This window comes from Equus asinus, chromosome 10, assembly GCF_041296235.1.
Source record: "Equus asinus isolate D_3611 breed Donkey chromosome 10, EquAss-T2T_v2, whole genome shotgun sequence".
NCBI classification, from domain to species: Eukaryota; Metazoa; Chordata; class Mammalia; order Perissodactyla; family Equidae; genus Equus; species Equus asinus.
The window spans coordinates 43,908,604-43,924,887 of NC_091799.1; the positions used below are offsets into that span (position 1 = coordinate 43,908,604).

Genomic DNA, 16,284 nt, shown 5'->3' on the forward strand with positions numbered 1-16,284 from the left:
CGGTTGTGGCCACCAGCGGGGCCTGCATCCACCATCAGCAGTAATTTCGTCCAGCCAATATGTATTAAACACCTGTCTGGAGCTGGGCCCTTCTCTGGGCACAGAGGGACTGAGGGGACTAAGACGGCTCAGGGCAGCAGATCTGAGCTGTCTCTGGTTATGGCCCTTGAATTCTGGTGTCACGTCAGTGTCTTGAATGATAGGGGGAAATTTTAAATGTATAGCATACTTTCTTTCTACCTTTTCCCATAATCTTTTTTGTCTCTCTTTAAATTCTTTTCGCCTTTCTCTAGTAGGTTCCCCAGGTGTGTTGATTTCTTATGTTTCAAAATTCTTACAGCAGGCGGTAAGAACGTTTGTAAAGTGTAGCCGATGCGGTCTGAGTGCAGGAGCAGACACCCCCATACGCCAGGGCTTAATGTAGGAAGGTGCTTGCTTGCTCATGTCACAGTCGAGTGCAGTTCGGAGGGCTGTGTTGGCCGGGTCCTCCCGGGAAGCAGGTGCCCAGACAGAGGTGCACCCGGACAAGTGCCTGTGAAAGAACGAGGGCAGAGGGAGCGGAGATGGGTGCGTCTTCAGGCTGTGGGCAGGGCTGACTCCTGGGAAGGGCGAGGGTGGAGGAAGAGGGTGGGGAGGAAGACACTCAGGCAGCAGCCCCGCTCTGAGACAGCCGCAGCCCAACCGAAGAGCCCAGGGTCCGCGCATGGCGGAGTCTCGTGCTGGCGAGAAGTGGGGAGCAGCTAGTTCACTGCCATGTGCAGTCAGGGGTCGGGATGCCGGAAGGAGCAAGGCGGATCCCCGGGCCAGGCCCCCGGAGCCTGTCGGCTTGTGAGGCGGCCCTCTTTGTGACGGCTTTTCTTGGTGGCCACAGGGACGTGGGGTTGGGGGAGCCGCATGGCTTCTAGGTCCTTGGAGGAGCACCGAGCGCCCGTGGATGGTTTTATAGTCCAATCCCAGGCATGGTGCACATCACCTTTGCTTGCATTCCATTGCCCAAAACTCAGTGGTCACACCTAATTGCAGGAGAGGCTGGGGGGTGGGAGGGGTATGCCCAGGCAGAAAAACAACCCAGACATCATGGAGCATGGATTCAGAGTCTGAATCCCAACTCTGCCTCTTGCATACTGTGTCAAATGTCGGGCAAATTACTCACTTCTCTGACCCTCAGTTTCTTCATCTATTAAATATGGATAATAATAATTGGATGTACTTCATAGGGCTGTTGTGAGGATTAAGTGGGTTAATAAATATGAAGAAATCAGAACAGCACCTACCACAAATAAATGCTATAGAAGGGCTTGCTGTCTTATTATTATTAGTCTTCTTATTTTCAAATTTAATATGTCAGTAAATGTTTCTTGAGTATCTACTCTGTTCAAGGAATTTTTATATGTCACTTATTTCTCCTGGCACTTAGGAGATGCTCAGAAAATGTCTGAATGGGTTAATTTCAATGGAAAAACAGTATAGTGTGTGTTTAATTCAGCTGGCCATGGTTTTGGGCTAATTTTTAACGTGATTTAGCAATTATACATGTAGAGTCCTGTGCTTTGGCTCAGAAAGTCAACCACAGAAGAACAGAAAGAGGGAGGTTTAAACGGTTGAGGAGGCATCCTGGGTGTGAAAAGGTGACCAGTGTGTCCTTGTGAAAGTCATATGTGCTTTAAAAAATTCAAGGAAACAAATAGGCACAAAGAAGAGAGTAAAAAATCACCCCAAATCTCCCCATTTTTAACGTGAGATGACTCTCATTCCAGACATCTCTGTGTGCATACGTTATAAGGAGAGAGACGGACAGAAATAATTTTATAAAATGAGGTCATTGCATGCTATTTAAATTGACGTTAGATTTCATTTATTTAAATGTAACAGGATAGGGGCTGGCCCCGTGGCCGAGTGGTTAAGTTCGCGCGCTCCGCTGCAGGCGGCCCAGTGTTTCGTTGGTTCGAATCCTGGGCGCGGACATGGCACTGCTCATCAGACCACGCTGAGGCAGCGTCCCATGTGCCACAACTAGAAGAACCCACAACGAAGAATATACAACTATGTACCGGGGGGCTTTGGGGAGAAAAAGGAAATAATAAAAAAAAATCTTTAAATGTAACAGGATAAAATAAGGAAAAGTAAAGCAGAACGAGCTGCTCAACATTAAACAATTTCGCCTTCATTACAGAAAATATTTGTTTCTAAAGTATCTAAGGGAATAAAAGAGTATGAAAAGCAGTGAGGTTAGAGTCCTGGCTTTTCAACGCCAGCTTTCAATTTCAGATGCTATCGATTAAAGTCTTTCTCTGGAAGAAGAGGAAATTAGCAATCTTTCAACTGCCTTTCCTGCTCCCACCTTCTGAGTTCTGTGTTGCATTATCATCTTCCCTTTGCTGGGGGCTCTGTGTGAAGTGGGTCCAGCTCTCACATCGCTCGTAGTATCACGAGCTCTCCATTCCTGAGACTATGTTTTGGTTCATCTTGTGGTTGGCTGCATTTTATCATCACGTAGTTTCTTTTTCTTTTTCTTCCCAGGAAAGCTTCATAGGTGTTCTGTTGTCGAGATTATGTGTGCTGATCTACTAGTTTTTACAAAGAGTAAGCTCTGTGTGGAGTAGGTGCAGGTAGAAAGACTGCATCTGAGGCTGCATTAATAAAGTCACGCCCAGAATGCGGGAGGTGATCTTTTCATTCAGTTTACATTGTGGCTAGATGTGCTCTGAGCACATCAGTAAGGAAAAGACAAACAACCCAGCAGAAAAATGGGCAAAGTTGCCAGTCTAAAAGAGGAAACAGAAACACCTATAAACATCTGAAAGGATGGTGTATCCTATCTAATCATCAGAAACATACAAATCAAAACGGCCCACAAGATGGACAAAAATTAGTCAGTAAGGATGTGGAGTAGTGAGATCTCACAAACACTGCTGGTGGGGGTGTAAGTGGATAAAACCACTTGGAGAAAATGTGGGAAATCCTGTGATTCCATGATTCCATTTCCAAGTTGACACCCAGGAGAAGCTCTGCCTGTGTGTGCCAGGAGGCACATAAAAATGTATAGAAGTGTTCAGCCGTCCTGCTTACAACAGCAACCAAACCAAACACTGGAAACAACCCAAGTGTCCATCAACTGGGGAATTACCAAACCGACCATGACATAGTCACACAATGGAATACTGCACAGCTCTGAAAATGGATGAACTACGGCTATGTTCAGCACAACAATCTCACAAACATAATGATTAGCCATCAAGGCAAGTTTCAGGCAAAACACAGAGCGTGATTCCACTTATATATACACTCAAAAACAAGTAAAATTAAGTGACAAAGTGTTTAGGAAACATATGCAAATAATAAAATAATAAAGAAAAGCAAAGAAGGATAAACACAAAATTCAGACAAGGGTCCCCCCGGGGGAAGGAGGCGTATGTCCAAGGTGGGCACACAGGGCCTTCAACATGAGCTGGGTGTTGGTTATACTGTATGTTCATGTGACTAACTTTCATACTTTATACGTTACACGTATATTCTTTTCTATGAGTGAAATATTTCATAATGACAAATTCTGATGTAAAGTAAAACAGTGCTCTGAAGTGACACTGCCTGGAATTGAATCCTTACCATCCACGTGACCTTGGGCAAGTTATGTAACTTTTATGGACCTCGGTTTCCTTCTCTGGATGGTGGAGCTATAACAGTGCCTACCTTATAATGACGTGAGGCGTGACTAGGGTAATTGACGGGAGGTTCTTGGCGCCGTGCCTACCGCGTCGTGAGCACACAGGCTGTGTTGGCTAGCGCTGCTTTTCTATGAGGGCAGGCGGAGGTACTCGGGGGTGTGTCCTGGAAACATCTATCCTCCAAAGCCTTCCCAGAGGACACTCACAGCTCACAGAGGAGGACAGTCTGAAACTGTGTCCTACACAGACTATTAGAAGAGCAGATTGGGGCCGGCCCAGTGGCTGAGTGGTTAAGTTCATGCTCTCTGCTTTGGGGCCCAGGGTTTCCCGGGTTCGGATCCTGGACATGGACATGGCACTGCTCGTCAGGCCATGTTGAGGCGGCGTCCCACATAGCAGAGCTATAAGGACCTACAACTAGAATATGCACCTATGCACTGGGGGGCTTTGGGGAGAAGGAAAAAAAGAAGATTAGCAACAGATGTTAGCTCAGGGCCAATCTTTAAAAAAAAATGAAGAGCTGAGGGTCGTTTGGCTGAAGGCGTCTTGTAGAGTCAGGCAGGCTGAGTTTAGGTGTCTGAAGGGCTCCCACGGGGAGGATGGTGTGTGTTCTGTGAGGTTCTGGAGCGGGGATGGGCACACTACGGCCCGTGACCCAAGTCTGACTGCCGCCTGTTTTGGTAAATAACATTTTTTTGGGTGCAGCCACGCTCATTCGTTTATGTATTGTCTGTGGCTGCTTTTGCACTGCGAAGGATTGAGAAGTTGCAGCAGAGTCCATATGGCCCACAAAGCCTAAAACATTTACTGCCGGGCCCTTTATGAGAAACATTTGCTGACCTTTGCTCTAGAATGAGAACTTGGAACAGAGACTACAGAAGGAGCATGATTTCAAGACCAAAATAAGCACTTTCCTAAGAAGCAGAGCTGACCAATGCCAAATTTGCTCCCTGGCGAGTAAGTGAGACCCCCAGCACTGGAGGCATTGAAGCAGATGCTGACTGCTCCTTGAGCAGGATGCACGGGGAGGACTTTGTACCGGGGGCAGGATGGACACATTAGCTTTTAAATTCGCCTTCGATTCTGAAATTCTGTACAGAGTAATTTCCGGTTTCAAATTGGTCGTTATTAACTCTGACATTTTCTTGACATTTTTACATTTTAACTCTCAGGAACATTTTCTTTGAAAGTTTTAAGTCAAAAAAGTATTTTAATTCTTTAAAGATGAGATTTAAATGAAAATGGATTTTATCCGAGAGTTCTACTTTTTCATTTAAAAAAATTGATTTTCATGGCTTTTGGATCTGTTCCCATTTATAGGTGCTGAATTTTAAGAGCCCATATGTGCCAATTAGAATTTCTCGGTGACAAGACTGTCCTTACAGGGAAGGAGAGCCATCGGGAGTGAGACAGTGGAGGGGAGTTTGGAGGTAGAGACTACGTTAAACGTGGAGTATTGAAAGGCAAGGAGGAAGAATGCTGGCGAGAAGAAGGGAGGGAGGGAGGTCAGCAGCTGTTGAGGGCCTACTATGTGTCAGAGCCCCATGGCCAAGGGGCGACACGGTGGGTGAGAGGCTGCAGCAGGTCCCTAAGCTTTGAACTACTGCCTGAGAAGGTGAACGGTGATGGGGTTACCTCCCCACCTGCCGTCAGATGTGGCCACCTGTCAAACCCCCTCTAGACATGAGTGAGGGGGAGTTCTTAGTGGGGGAGGTGGAGGGAGAAAGAGAACATGATAAAGCCGGTAGCTTTCTTCCAGGACACCAGAACCCTTACAGGGGCTCTGAGAACAATCCATCAAAAGACAAATTGCTCGAAGAGAACGTGCCATAAATAATTTCTCAGAATGATGGTTTTGCCTGGTGACCAGCTCACTAGAAGCCATCTGACAGACACCTTAAATGGGGGATAGAAAAGCTCCGGCGTTTCCCTGGCTCGTGCAGGGCCGGGCCCGACATCCACACGACAAGGACGGTCATGGGCAGGCGGTAGGGGAACACCGCCTGGCGCAGTGCTCAGGGAGGACTGCAGCGTGAGGTACGGGTGAACCTGACCTTCACCTGAGCCACAAGGACAAATCCTTGTGAGACGGCTGTGTGAAACGTCTGCAAGGAATCCCTCGGGAGACACAAGCTTGGAGGAGTTCCCCGGGATTTGACGCATTGACCACCAGGCAAACTGGGGGGCAGTGGGTTAATTTCAGCCAGTGGCCTGTGGTGTGTGCGCCCGTGACTGGCTCATCCGGCCTCCCCCGGGGACACTCACCTGCCCTTCCCGAGGCCAGAGACCAAAATCATACATGGGAAGGGACCTCCGGGTTATCTCCTTCATGGTCCCCAAACATTTTTTTGCTACTGGCACTGAAATTCTCTTTTCAAATGAAGTATTATGTGGAACCTTGACGCCGTACATAGAACAGAGACAAGGAGAGCTGCGGGGCGAAGTGAAGGCCAGGAGCCCAGAGCCCCTCTCACTGGCCCCAAACACCTCTGCTGGCTCCTAGGTCCTTGAGGGACTGCGTTTAAAAACCTCCAAGCTGGGGCCGGCCCGGTGGCGCAGCAGTTAAGTTCGCACGTTCCGCTTCTCGGCGGCCCGGGGTTCGCTGGTTCGGATCCCGGGTGCGGACATGGCACTGCTTGGCAGCCATGCTGTGGTAGGCGTCCCACGTATAAACTAGAGGAAGATGGGCACAGATGTTAGCTCAGAGCCAGGCTTCCTCAGCAAAAAGAGGAGGACTGGCAGTAGTTAGCTGAGGGCTAATCTTCCTCAAAAAAAAAAAAAAAACGACAAAAAAAAAAAATAAAATAAAAACCTCCAAGCTGGTCCAGCCACAAAGTCGCAGCTGTGGTCAGCTGGAAAGTCCATCTCTTTGGGACACTAATCATGTCTTAGAAATGAAGATGAGGGAATAACATCTAAAAGGGACAGATCCGTCCGTGTGATTTTTATTTTGTTATTCACCGCAAATGTGCTCTCTGGGGCAGCTGGGGCAAAGTGCCTGGTGCCCAGGAGTTGTTTCTCTGCCTCAGGGCAAGAGTGCTGGTCAGGAGGAGGCCTGGGCCTGCGGCGTTTACCCGGGGGGAGTGGTCCTTTCTAGAACGCTGCCAGCTTTAGCCTTCCCTTCGCCCGTTGAGCTGAGTTCTCTAGATTATCAAGAAAACCCTGAATTTGGAGTCCCGAAATCCCTTGCCTAATCCTGAAAGGACAGTGGCCAAGTCCCCTCAGCTCTCGGGTCCGCAGGGTCTGCTTCCGAAAATGAGGACGCGGGGCTGGCTAGAGGAGCGATGCCTACACGTCTGGACTTCACGCACCAGGAGGGGCTGAAGGAACAGAGTCGGGGTGGGCATGGAACAGAAACCTACCTAGGGTGGAAAACCTTTTATTTTGCCACATTAGGACATTAAAAACAAAATCCTTCTACCATCTGTAATTTTATAGCAGAAAAACATTTCAACACCATACAAACCATGAAGGATCTTGTCTATAAATTAAGGATAGTTCTTTAAATGGAATACATTTAACTTTGAGGAAAATCTCACTGTATCGTTTTTCTCATTTTACATCTCTGTATTAGTTTTCTATGGCGACTGTAACAGATTACCACAAATTTAGTGGTTTAAACCACACCCATGTGTGTTCTCACGGTCCATAGGCCCTGCCTGATGGCTGGCCCTCTGCCTGGGGCTTCACATGGCCAAGATCAAGGTGTTGCCTGGGCTGGCTTCTTCTCTGGAGCCTCAGCTCCTTCAGGTCGCTGGCACAATTCAGTTTCTTGTGATTGAAGGACTGAGGTCCCCATTTCCTTGACACGTGGCCCCGTTCATCTTCAAGCCAACGATGGCACCTCAAGTTCATCTCATGCTTTGAATCTCTGATTTCCCCTCTGCCACCAGCCAAGAGGCCTCTGCTTCTCAGGGCTGTGTGGTTACCTGGGCCTCCTGGATAATTCCGAGTCGGCAGATTAGCAACCTTGATCACGTCTGCAAGTCCCTTTTGCCAGGTAACGTAACATGTTTGTGAGAGTGAGACCAAGGGGCAGAGGGCACGGGGCCAACATTCTGCCCTCCACACGCAGTCTGGTGAGGACTGAGTCAGACAAGCACTTGCCAACACTGGGGGATTCTTCCAGCTCCAACACTGGCTGTCAGGTATTCTCAGACTTTTGAGTTGACACAGTCAGAAGTTGCATATTGGTGAGACGCCGGGACGTCATTACTAATGCAGAGTCTTGCATGGACTAGGTACTGGCGAAATGTCTGCTGAGCAAACGAGTATTAATAACTTCATTATTGCTAATATTATTTTAATGCAACTTTGATTATAAATCTTGGGGCACTGTGTTATCACTGTCATTAGCTATGGATTAGAAAACAAGCTAAAATCGTTACAGGAATGTATTAAAATGGGAGTGATTCAGTAAATCATGGTAGAAACAATTGAAACATGAACCCCTCTATTAATCTGCTTGTGCTCGGCTGAGGGTGGGACGAGTCGCTTTCCATCAGGGAACAGACACGAGTAGAGGGCCCAGGAAGCAAGAAGGACCGCCTCTTCCTTCCTCCCTCCCTCTCGTTCTCCTTCCTTCCTTCCCTTCATTCTCTCCTTTTCTCTTTCTCTTTCTTTCTGGGCAAAAAAAAATTAACTTGGCCAATTTAAAAATTCAATTATAATTTAAAATTTGAATTCTTTCCCGATTCTCTGAGGGCTACAGTCCGCCTCCCCAGCCTGGCGTCCAGAGCCCCGGAGCCTGGGCCCAGGCCTCTGCCTCATCCCAGCCCCAGGGCCCTACCCCCCACCACAGCCCAGCTGTGCCTCCCACTAGCACTGAGCTCTGTCCACCCCGTGACATGGCCACCCGTGCCCCAGTGTCACTGCCTCCACCAGAGAGGGAGCGCCAGCAGCCAGGAACGCATCAGACTGATTCTTCTCTCCCCGTCAACCCCACTGTGGGTGTCGGTGCAAGAGATCTGTCAATAAATGAAGAGGGAGCAGCAAATACTAACCCACAGTGAGCCCACATTATGGCCATTTAAGGGGCAGGGAGGGTGGAGCAGAAAGAAAGGGGAGAGCCAGAATGGAGAGGAAGACACAAGTAAAGAGAGACGTGGAAGTAGAAAAAGAGGGGAGAAGCAGATGGGGAAAATGTCCTGCTCCTTCAGGCAGCCGACAGATCCTTCCTGAGCCCTCACGGAGGACTCTGTGTAAACTCGGGGGGGGGGGGACGCAGTGGAAACAGTGACAAAAACCCTCGCCCTCAGGGGGCTCACATTCTGACACACAGGCAAACGAAAATAGAGATGATTTCAGATCATTTTAGGAACTATGTTAGGGCATTAAATAGGGTGGCATGATAGAGTGACTGGGGTGGGGACCATTTTGGGTAGGGGGACGGTGACGACTTCTCTGAGGAGGAGACAGCTATGCTGAGACCTGAACGATGAGGAGGAGTGAGCCAGGCTGAGAACCAAGTGAATATTGTTCTGCCAAAGAAAACAGCAAATGCAAAGGCCCAGAGGCAGGGAGGAAATTGTTTTCCATTTCAAGGAACAAAGAGGAGACCAGTGAGGCTGTCCCCATGAGCCAGGGACAGTGGAGGGAGATGAGGTCAGAGTGGGAGGCTGGGCTGGGTCCTGTGGCTTCTTGTATCCATTGTGATAGGAGCGTTAAGAATATCATATCAAACTTGTAAATAACACACAGAAGTTATTCTCTGACCAGTTAGTGTAACAGAGCATTTTCTTACGGCATTGCCTAAGGGTCGTCTGACTGGAGGAGTTTAAAGCTCTTCCAGTTCTCTAAAACTAAGATGTGCTGGTTCTCATTGATTTGCTTTTCTGTCCCCAAAGGTGATAGATTTAGTGCCATACGGGATATTAACCTGTTTTGTATCTAATTTAGCAATCTTATTTCTCATTTTTCCATTCACTATAAAAGTCCCTGTTTCTCAAGTTTTCTTTCAAATCCACTTTTGTCATCCCGCAGATCCCCTTATTAATGAGTTAAATAAAAGTTTGACAGGTAGCCAGTATCGATTTTCATGAGAATTATGTTTTTAACCTTTTGAGAATTATATTCTGATAGGAGTTTGGTTTTAAGTGCACAGGAAGCAGGAGAGTGAGAAGGACTAATTTATGTTTTGAAAAGGCCCCTCAGACTGCTGGGTGGGGCACAGGCTGAACTGGGCCCCAGGGGGAGCAGGAAGCCCCTTAGGAGCCCGAGCCGCTGTCGCTGTCGGGGGAGAGCCACCTGCCGCTTGATGAGTGAGGTGAGGTGGGGTGGGGGTGGGAAGTGGGCCGTCACTGACTCCCGACACCCGTGGACCTTGGTCCTCTCATTCGCAGAGGGTCGCTGGGTCCCCTCTCATCTGTGGGCTCCTCGGCAGGGCCTGTCCGACGTCTGTGCTTCCCCAGCGTCCGGCTGGGCTGCACGCGGAGCACTGCTTGGCGAGTGTTGCTGAAGGAAGTCTCCCCCTTAGACTCACCTTCTTTTTGTATTGTGATAAAATGGACGTAACATCAACTTTACCATTCCGACCATTTGTAAGTATGCAGTTCAGTGGCATCAAAGATATTCACTGCGTCCTGCCGTCACCACCATCTCCAGAACGTTCCTGTCTTCCCGAACGGAAACTGGCCCCGTTAAACACTAACTCGGGTTCCCCGTCCTTGGCCCCTGGCAGCCACCCTTCACTTCCCCTTCCTGTGAGTCTGACTCCTCCAGGTGCCTCCGCTCAGTGGGCTCAGGCGATATTTGCCCTTTTGCATCTGGTTGTTTCACTGAGCATAATGTCTTCACTGTTGTAGCATATATCAGAGTTTCCTTCCTTTTAAGGCTGAAAAATCTTCCATTTGTATGTATGTGCTACAGTTTGCCGGTCCATTCATCTCTTGATGGATATTTGGTTTGTTTTCACCTTTGGGCTATTGTGAATAGTGCTGCTGTGAACACAGGGGTCCGAGTAGCTCTTTGAGTCCCCCCGCTTTCAGTTCTTTGGGGTGTACACCCAGAGTGGAGAGCTGGGTCGTATAGTAATTCTGTTTAACTTTTTGAGGAACTGCAGTGTATGTTTGTGTTGTGTTTTCTAGGGTGGTTGTACCATTTTACATTCCCACGAGCAGGGCTCAAGAGTTCCAATTTCTCCACATCCTAGTAACACTTGTTATTTTCTGCTTTTTTGACAATAGCCATTCCTGATGGGTGTGGATTCATCTTCTTTTCAAACATAAATGACCTTGGAAAGGGGAGACCCCAGGGGGCGGCCTCCTGGGGCTGGTTTCTCGGTGTGCTCTGAAGGGAGACAGCTGGGGAGCCAGGGGTTCTGGATCTGAGGGCGCTCCGGGTGGCGGGGGGGTAGCCAGGATGGGCTGCTGGGGCCCCGCTTCCCTGAGCTCGCAGCTGGCTTCAGGAGAGGCCCCACGCTGGGAGAGCTGAAACTCAGCAGGTTTCCCCTGAGGAAGGTTCGTTTGCATGAATCCGCTGTCGGGCCCTCGCCCTGGGGAAAGCTGCTTCTAATTTGAGCTTTTCTTTCTGTGTGTTGCTCCCCAGTGTGACAACGCAAAAGGGCTGAAAGCCTTCTACGACGCAATAAAATACGGGCCGAACCACCTGATGGTGTTTGGAGGCGTCTGTCCGTCCGTTACGTCCATCATCGCAGAGTCCCTCCAAGGCTGGAATCTGGTGCAGGTAAGGTCAGGGCCACTTTTGGCTGTGGGACTGTCTTTGGTTGGCCACCCATCTTTTGCCAGAATGGCTCCTTGCCCTGATTCAGCCCCACCCCACCCCGACTCTTTCCTGGATGATGACACAGCTTCCACCTGACCCTCCAGCCTGGCCTGGCACAGCCAACACAGGGGGTCCGTAAAGGGTAGCCCTGACACCGCACTGTGTGTTTGAAGTCTTTCAGTGACTCCCTAGCCCGACTCTCATGGCCACCATCATTGGGCCCATTCGCCTCACTCTGTGCCTCAGCCCTTCCAGATGACCCCCATTCCCCAAATGCACCTGGACCTTCAGGCCTCGGCTCTGCTCTCGCTGTTCCTATAACCAGAGGGTCCTTTTTCTGCTCCCTACCAAACCTCCTCCCCCACTGAAATTCTCTGGTCCACTAACACTGCCTTTCTCCTCAGCCAAGCCTCTGCTGGGGCTCCTGGCCAGTTATTCACTCTTTACACTGGCCAATGTTACACATGGTCGAACGCTCCACCAGCGAGTGTATGGTCTGTTGGCGACACTCGGCAGGGCTGGCTGTTATTTGAGAAAGAAGAGTGTACTAAGATGTGACCACATGGGATGAGTGGTGGCCCGTGCAGAGGCCTTACCTCTTTGCTTCATCCATCTATCCATCCACCCATCATCTGGATCCGTCCATCCATCCGTCACTCCATCACCCGTCCATCCATCCAATAAATATAGCAGGCAACTTACTGTGTGCCTAGAATTTTGATGGACACTGAAGATGTAGTGCCAGACTGGGCAGACATGATCCCTACCTGCCGGAGCTTCATTCCAGGACGGAAACAGGCAGTAAGCAAGCAGACAGCTAGGTGATAATACTGGGAGCTAACACTGGTGTGACACATATGTCAGGCTGATTACAGAATCCTGTTCTGAGCGCTTATACGCATTAACTCATTTAATCCTTGTAACTGCTCTATGCTGTAGGTGCTATTATCATCCCCATTTTATAGATAAGGAAACTCAGGCACAAGCGGCCATTAACTTGCCCAAGGACCCGCAGCTCATTGGTACTAGAGTCAGGATTTAAATTCAAGCAGTGTGGCCCTTGAGATGAGACTGTGGTCAAGAAACTGGGCTGGGATAAAAATACACAGGATGATGGGGTAAATAGTGACTGCCTTGGGGCAATCACGAAAGGCTTCTCAGAGGTGGTGACATTCGAGTTGAGAGGGAGCTGGTTGGGTGAAGAGCATCCATGTCAGGATGGAATAGCAAATCAGACAGCCTGTGATGGGAAAGAACTGTTAAGGGAACAGAAAAGAGGGCAGTGGGGCTGGAGCGTGGTGGGCTTATCACGGTGGTGAGAGTGAGAATGAAGAGCAGGCGGGAGCCAGACCACAGGGGGATCTGGTTTCACCCTGCTGGCCTTGACTGAGGACCTCCGTGAGTCCAGCCCTGCGCGTGTGGGGAGCTGGGGTAGAGCCGAGAGGAGGTGGGAGCCAGCCTTAGCGGAGGTGTGATGAGCGCAGGCTGGGGTCCCAGGGGAGGGCCACCCACTCAGCCCGGGGTCAAGGGAGGCTTCTGAAGGAGGTGATGCAGAGCTGGCTGCGAAGGAGGAGAGGGCGAAAGAGGACGGACAGCTGGCGACGCTGCGGAGGAGGAAGCTGCAGAAGCGGGAGGTGGGGAGCGCTGGCTTGGCGAGGGGAGTCGTCCGCCAGCTGAGCAGGCCGCGCCTAGTGCAAGGAGGCCCGAGAAGCAGCTGGCGGGCCGTGGGGCCGACCTCACCAGTACGGGGGAGCCAGCCTGGCTCACGTGCCCCGGGACCCGGCTCCAGGCCCCGCGGGGCCCACCAACGCCGTGACCTCGGTGGAGTCACCCATGGTCTGCCCGCGCTTCCCTTCCTGACGCTGAGGAGCAGCACCCTGCTCCCGGGCCTCAGTGCTCATCGCAGCGTTGGGGCGGTGCAAGGACTGGTTTCCTAGGGCCGCTGTGCGGATTCAGCGACTAAAAAGTGTTGGGAGCTGTGCAGGCACCTCGTGAGCACTGCATGTCCCCGGTTTTATTGCTGTTGCGGCCCCGTCTGTCTCCTGCTACTCCCCGAGTTGAACACTCCCGCTGCTTAGCATTCTGGGTCTTTCCTGCAACACGGCTCCCACCCATGAAATACCCCGTTCTCCCCGTGTCCGGCGTGGCAAGTCCTACCCGTTCTTAGAGACCAGCTTAAGTGCTGCCTCTTCCAAGAAGCCTTTCCTTACTGCACTATCTAAAGTAGCCCCTCTAGAAATTCTAGAAATTTCTCTCACTTCCTCCTGTTTACTTCTAGCAGAGCTGTACACAGCCCCCGCCCCCCCGTGCCTGTCCCTCTCTCAGAGGACAGGTTTAGCTGGGCTGTGCTCCTTGAGGACCGAAACTGGGCCTGAGTTACTCCTGTTCCTCCTGGTGCCTCACACTTCACAGGCATGTTAGGCGTCTGCTGCATGACCAGCGGGATGGAGGGCGGGAGGAAGGGCTGGAGGGACCGAGGATCTGCAGATGGATGTTTTGCCCAGACATGAGCGGCCAAGCTTCCTGGAAAATCCCCACCCAGAGAGGAATGCAGGGAGCTTCCTGACTGTCTCTCGGCCCCGCTTGGAGCCGTCTGCCCCTCGGAATCCTCTGAGGAGCTGCAGGAGCAGGCACACGGTGGAAACTCCCGGCTTGCCAGCCAGAGCTGCCTGGCCGCAGCGTGAGCGAGAACAGCCTCAGGCTTAGACGACTTGACGAGACAGGGAACTGGGTGATGAGCTGGGGATGGTATCCGTTATTTATTGCTGCGTAATGAATCACCCCAAAATTTAGTGGCTTAAGACAACAATAATCATTTATTAATTCACTGTTTCTGTGGGTCAGGAATTCAGACCCACAGAATGGCTCGTGTCTGCTCCATGATGTTTGGGGTCCAGCTGGGGCCTGCAGACTGGGAGCTGTCATCATCTGAAGGCTTCACTGGGGCTGGAGGATCTCCTCCCAAGGTGGCTCCCCGACATGGCTGGCAAGTTGGTGCCTCTCTGTGTAGGTCTCCCCATAGGGCCACTAGAGTATCCCCCTGACATAGCAGGTAGCTTCCCCCAAAACGAGCCATCTAGGAGACCAAGGCAGAGTGGCAAAGTCTTTTAGGACCTAGCTTCAGAAACTGCACGCCATATTTCTGCTCCATCCTATAAATTATCTCTTTTTAGTGTGGAGGAGGATGACACAAGCAATAGCAGGAGAAGATCACTGGGGACCATCTTGGAGGCTGGCGACCACAGGAAAGAGGAATTCTCCGAGGAAGGCAGGAGTTCAAGTTGCCCAGTAGGGGAGACTTGATGCTGAGTCTTTCTCTGTTTTGCAGAACTCCTGCTCATCCTTCAAAACCCTGGATAGGTAACACTTCCTCTGTGCTGCCTTCCCTGACTCCTTTCCTTCTGTGCCTCCCATCCCCAGCCCCAAAAGTAAGTTAATTGTTCCCTCCTAAACAATGCCTTCTCGTCAGGGGCCATCTCCCCCAAGGGGGTGAAAATTGGTTCTTGTGGGGAGGAGGCAAAAAAAAAATCTCACTCATTTTAAGTACAAAGTACAGATATATGTACAGTACATAAACAGATATATGGTATATCTATGGTATTAGAATTTCGTGGGTGGGTGCCGGCCCAGTGGCATAGTGGTTAAGTTTGCGTGTTCTGCTTCAGCAGCCCGGGGTTCACTGGTTCAGATCCTGGACGCGGACCTGAGCACCGCTCATCAAGCCATGCTGGGGTGGCATCCCACATAGAGGAACTAGAAGGACATACAACTAGGATATACAACTATGTACTGGGGCTTCGGGGAGAAAAAAAAAAGGAAGACTGGCAACAGATGTTAGCTCAGGGCCAATCTTCCTCACCAAAAAAAAAAAAGAAAGAAAAAGAAAGAATTTCATGAGTGGGGTGGGCTTAGGAAAAAAATGCTCTTAGGCTGGCGACAGTGAAAAGAAGGTGGAGCAGTATGCCTGTCATCACTCCCATATTGCATGAGGTATGCTGTTATTAAGTGAATCACATTTTGTGGAAATGGTTTATTCTATATCCCAGTCTTCCCTGCTAGACCATAAGCTTCTCGGGGGCAGGGGCCCCCATTTTCTTCGTCTCCTAGCTCCCAATGCCTAGTGCAGGGCCTGGTGCACAGTAGGTCCTCACTCAGTGCTGCACTGAACTAGGCCCAGGGACACACTGGGGGCCGAAACCCTCCACGGCAGAGTTTCTCACGGCATGTGTGGACTTGCCCACGGGGAGGCTGAGGACTGGGGAGAAAATGCAGATCCTCAGCTTCTGCCTCAACAGAATCCCTCTGCGTTGTTGACAGGCTCCCAGGTGATTCTCGTGCACAGTCCACTGCTGCCCTGGGCATCTGCCCCCAGACACTGGGCCAGGTCAGGGGCTCTGGCCGTGCACGGATGGGGGCGCTGAGCGGCTGGGAACCAGACGGTGCCCCGGAGTTTGGGGAGCTCTGGGCACCTGGGAGGCGGAATTGCAGGATCAGCCCAGGAGGACAGACTTCTCCCAGTCTGTGGAGCCAGGCAAGGGTGACGTGGGAACAAAGATCTGGATGCTGATGGGGGGAGCCCTGGATCTGGATTTCTGCCTCCCCTACTCTCAGGGAACACTGCCCCGTTTGTCAGGGGCCAGCCTGGGGACCTCCCAACCCCGCCCACCTCCGGGAGGCTGCGCTTGCTCTCAGAGATGGCGAGGGCTGGACGAGCTGGTCTGCCCTTGCTCAAGGGACTTGATGAGCCTCTTAACTTATTCAAAGCTGGGCTGGGAAACAGAGTTTTGCAAATGGGAAAATGCATGTAATTTGTATAATTGAAAAGGAGCTCTGCCTGTCCTTTGGGGGACAATGCTGGCTGGACAGAGATGGCCTGGAATGTGTAATCAGTTGTTTC

The 16,284-nt window shown here is 50.7% G+C and overlaps 1 protein-coding gene across 3 annotated transcripts in view; it reads left to right on the top strand.

Annotated features, from left to right (window-relative positions):
• The window catches only part of GABBR2 (gamma-aminobutyric acid type B receptor subunit 2), a 331,389-nt gene that overhangs the window by 93,112 nt on the left and 221,993 nt on the right, over positions 1-16,284 (top strand). For all 3 annotated transcript variants that reach the window (XR_006533299.2, XM_014859716.3, XM_070519133.1), the window contains exon 2: positions 11,211-11,348. Coding sequence is in view for 2 of the 3 variants with exons in the window: in XM_014859716.3 (XP_014715202.3) it covers positions 11,211-11,348 (138 nt within the window). In the remaining variant the exon portion in view is untranslated. The remainder of the gene's footprint in view (positions 1-11,210; positions 11,349-16,284) is intronic.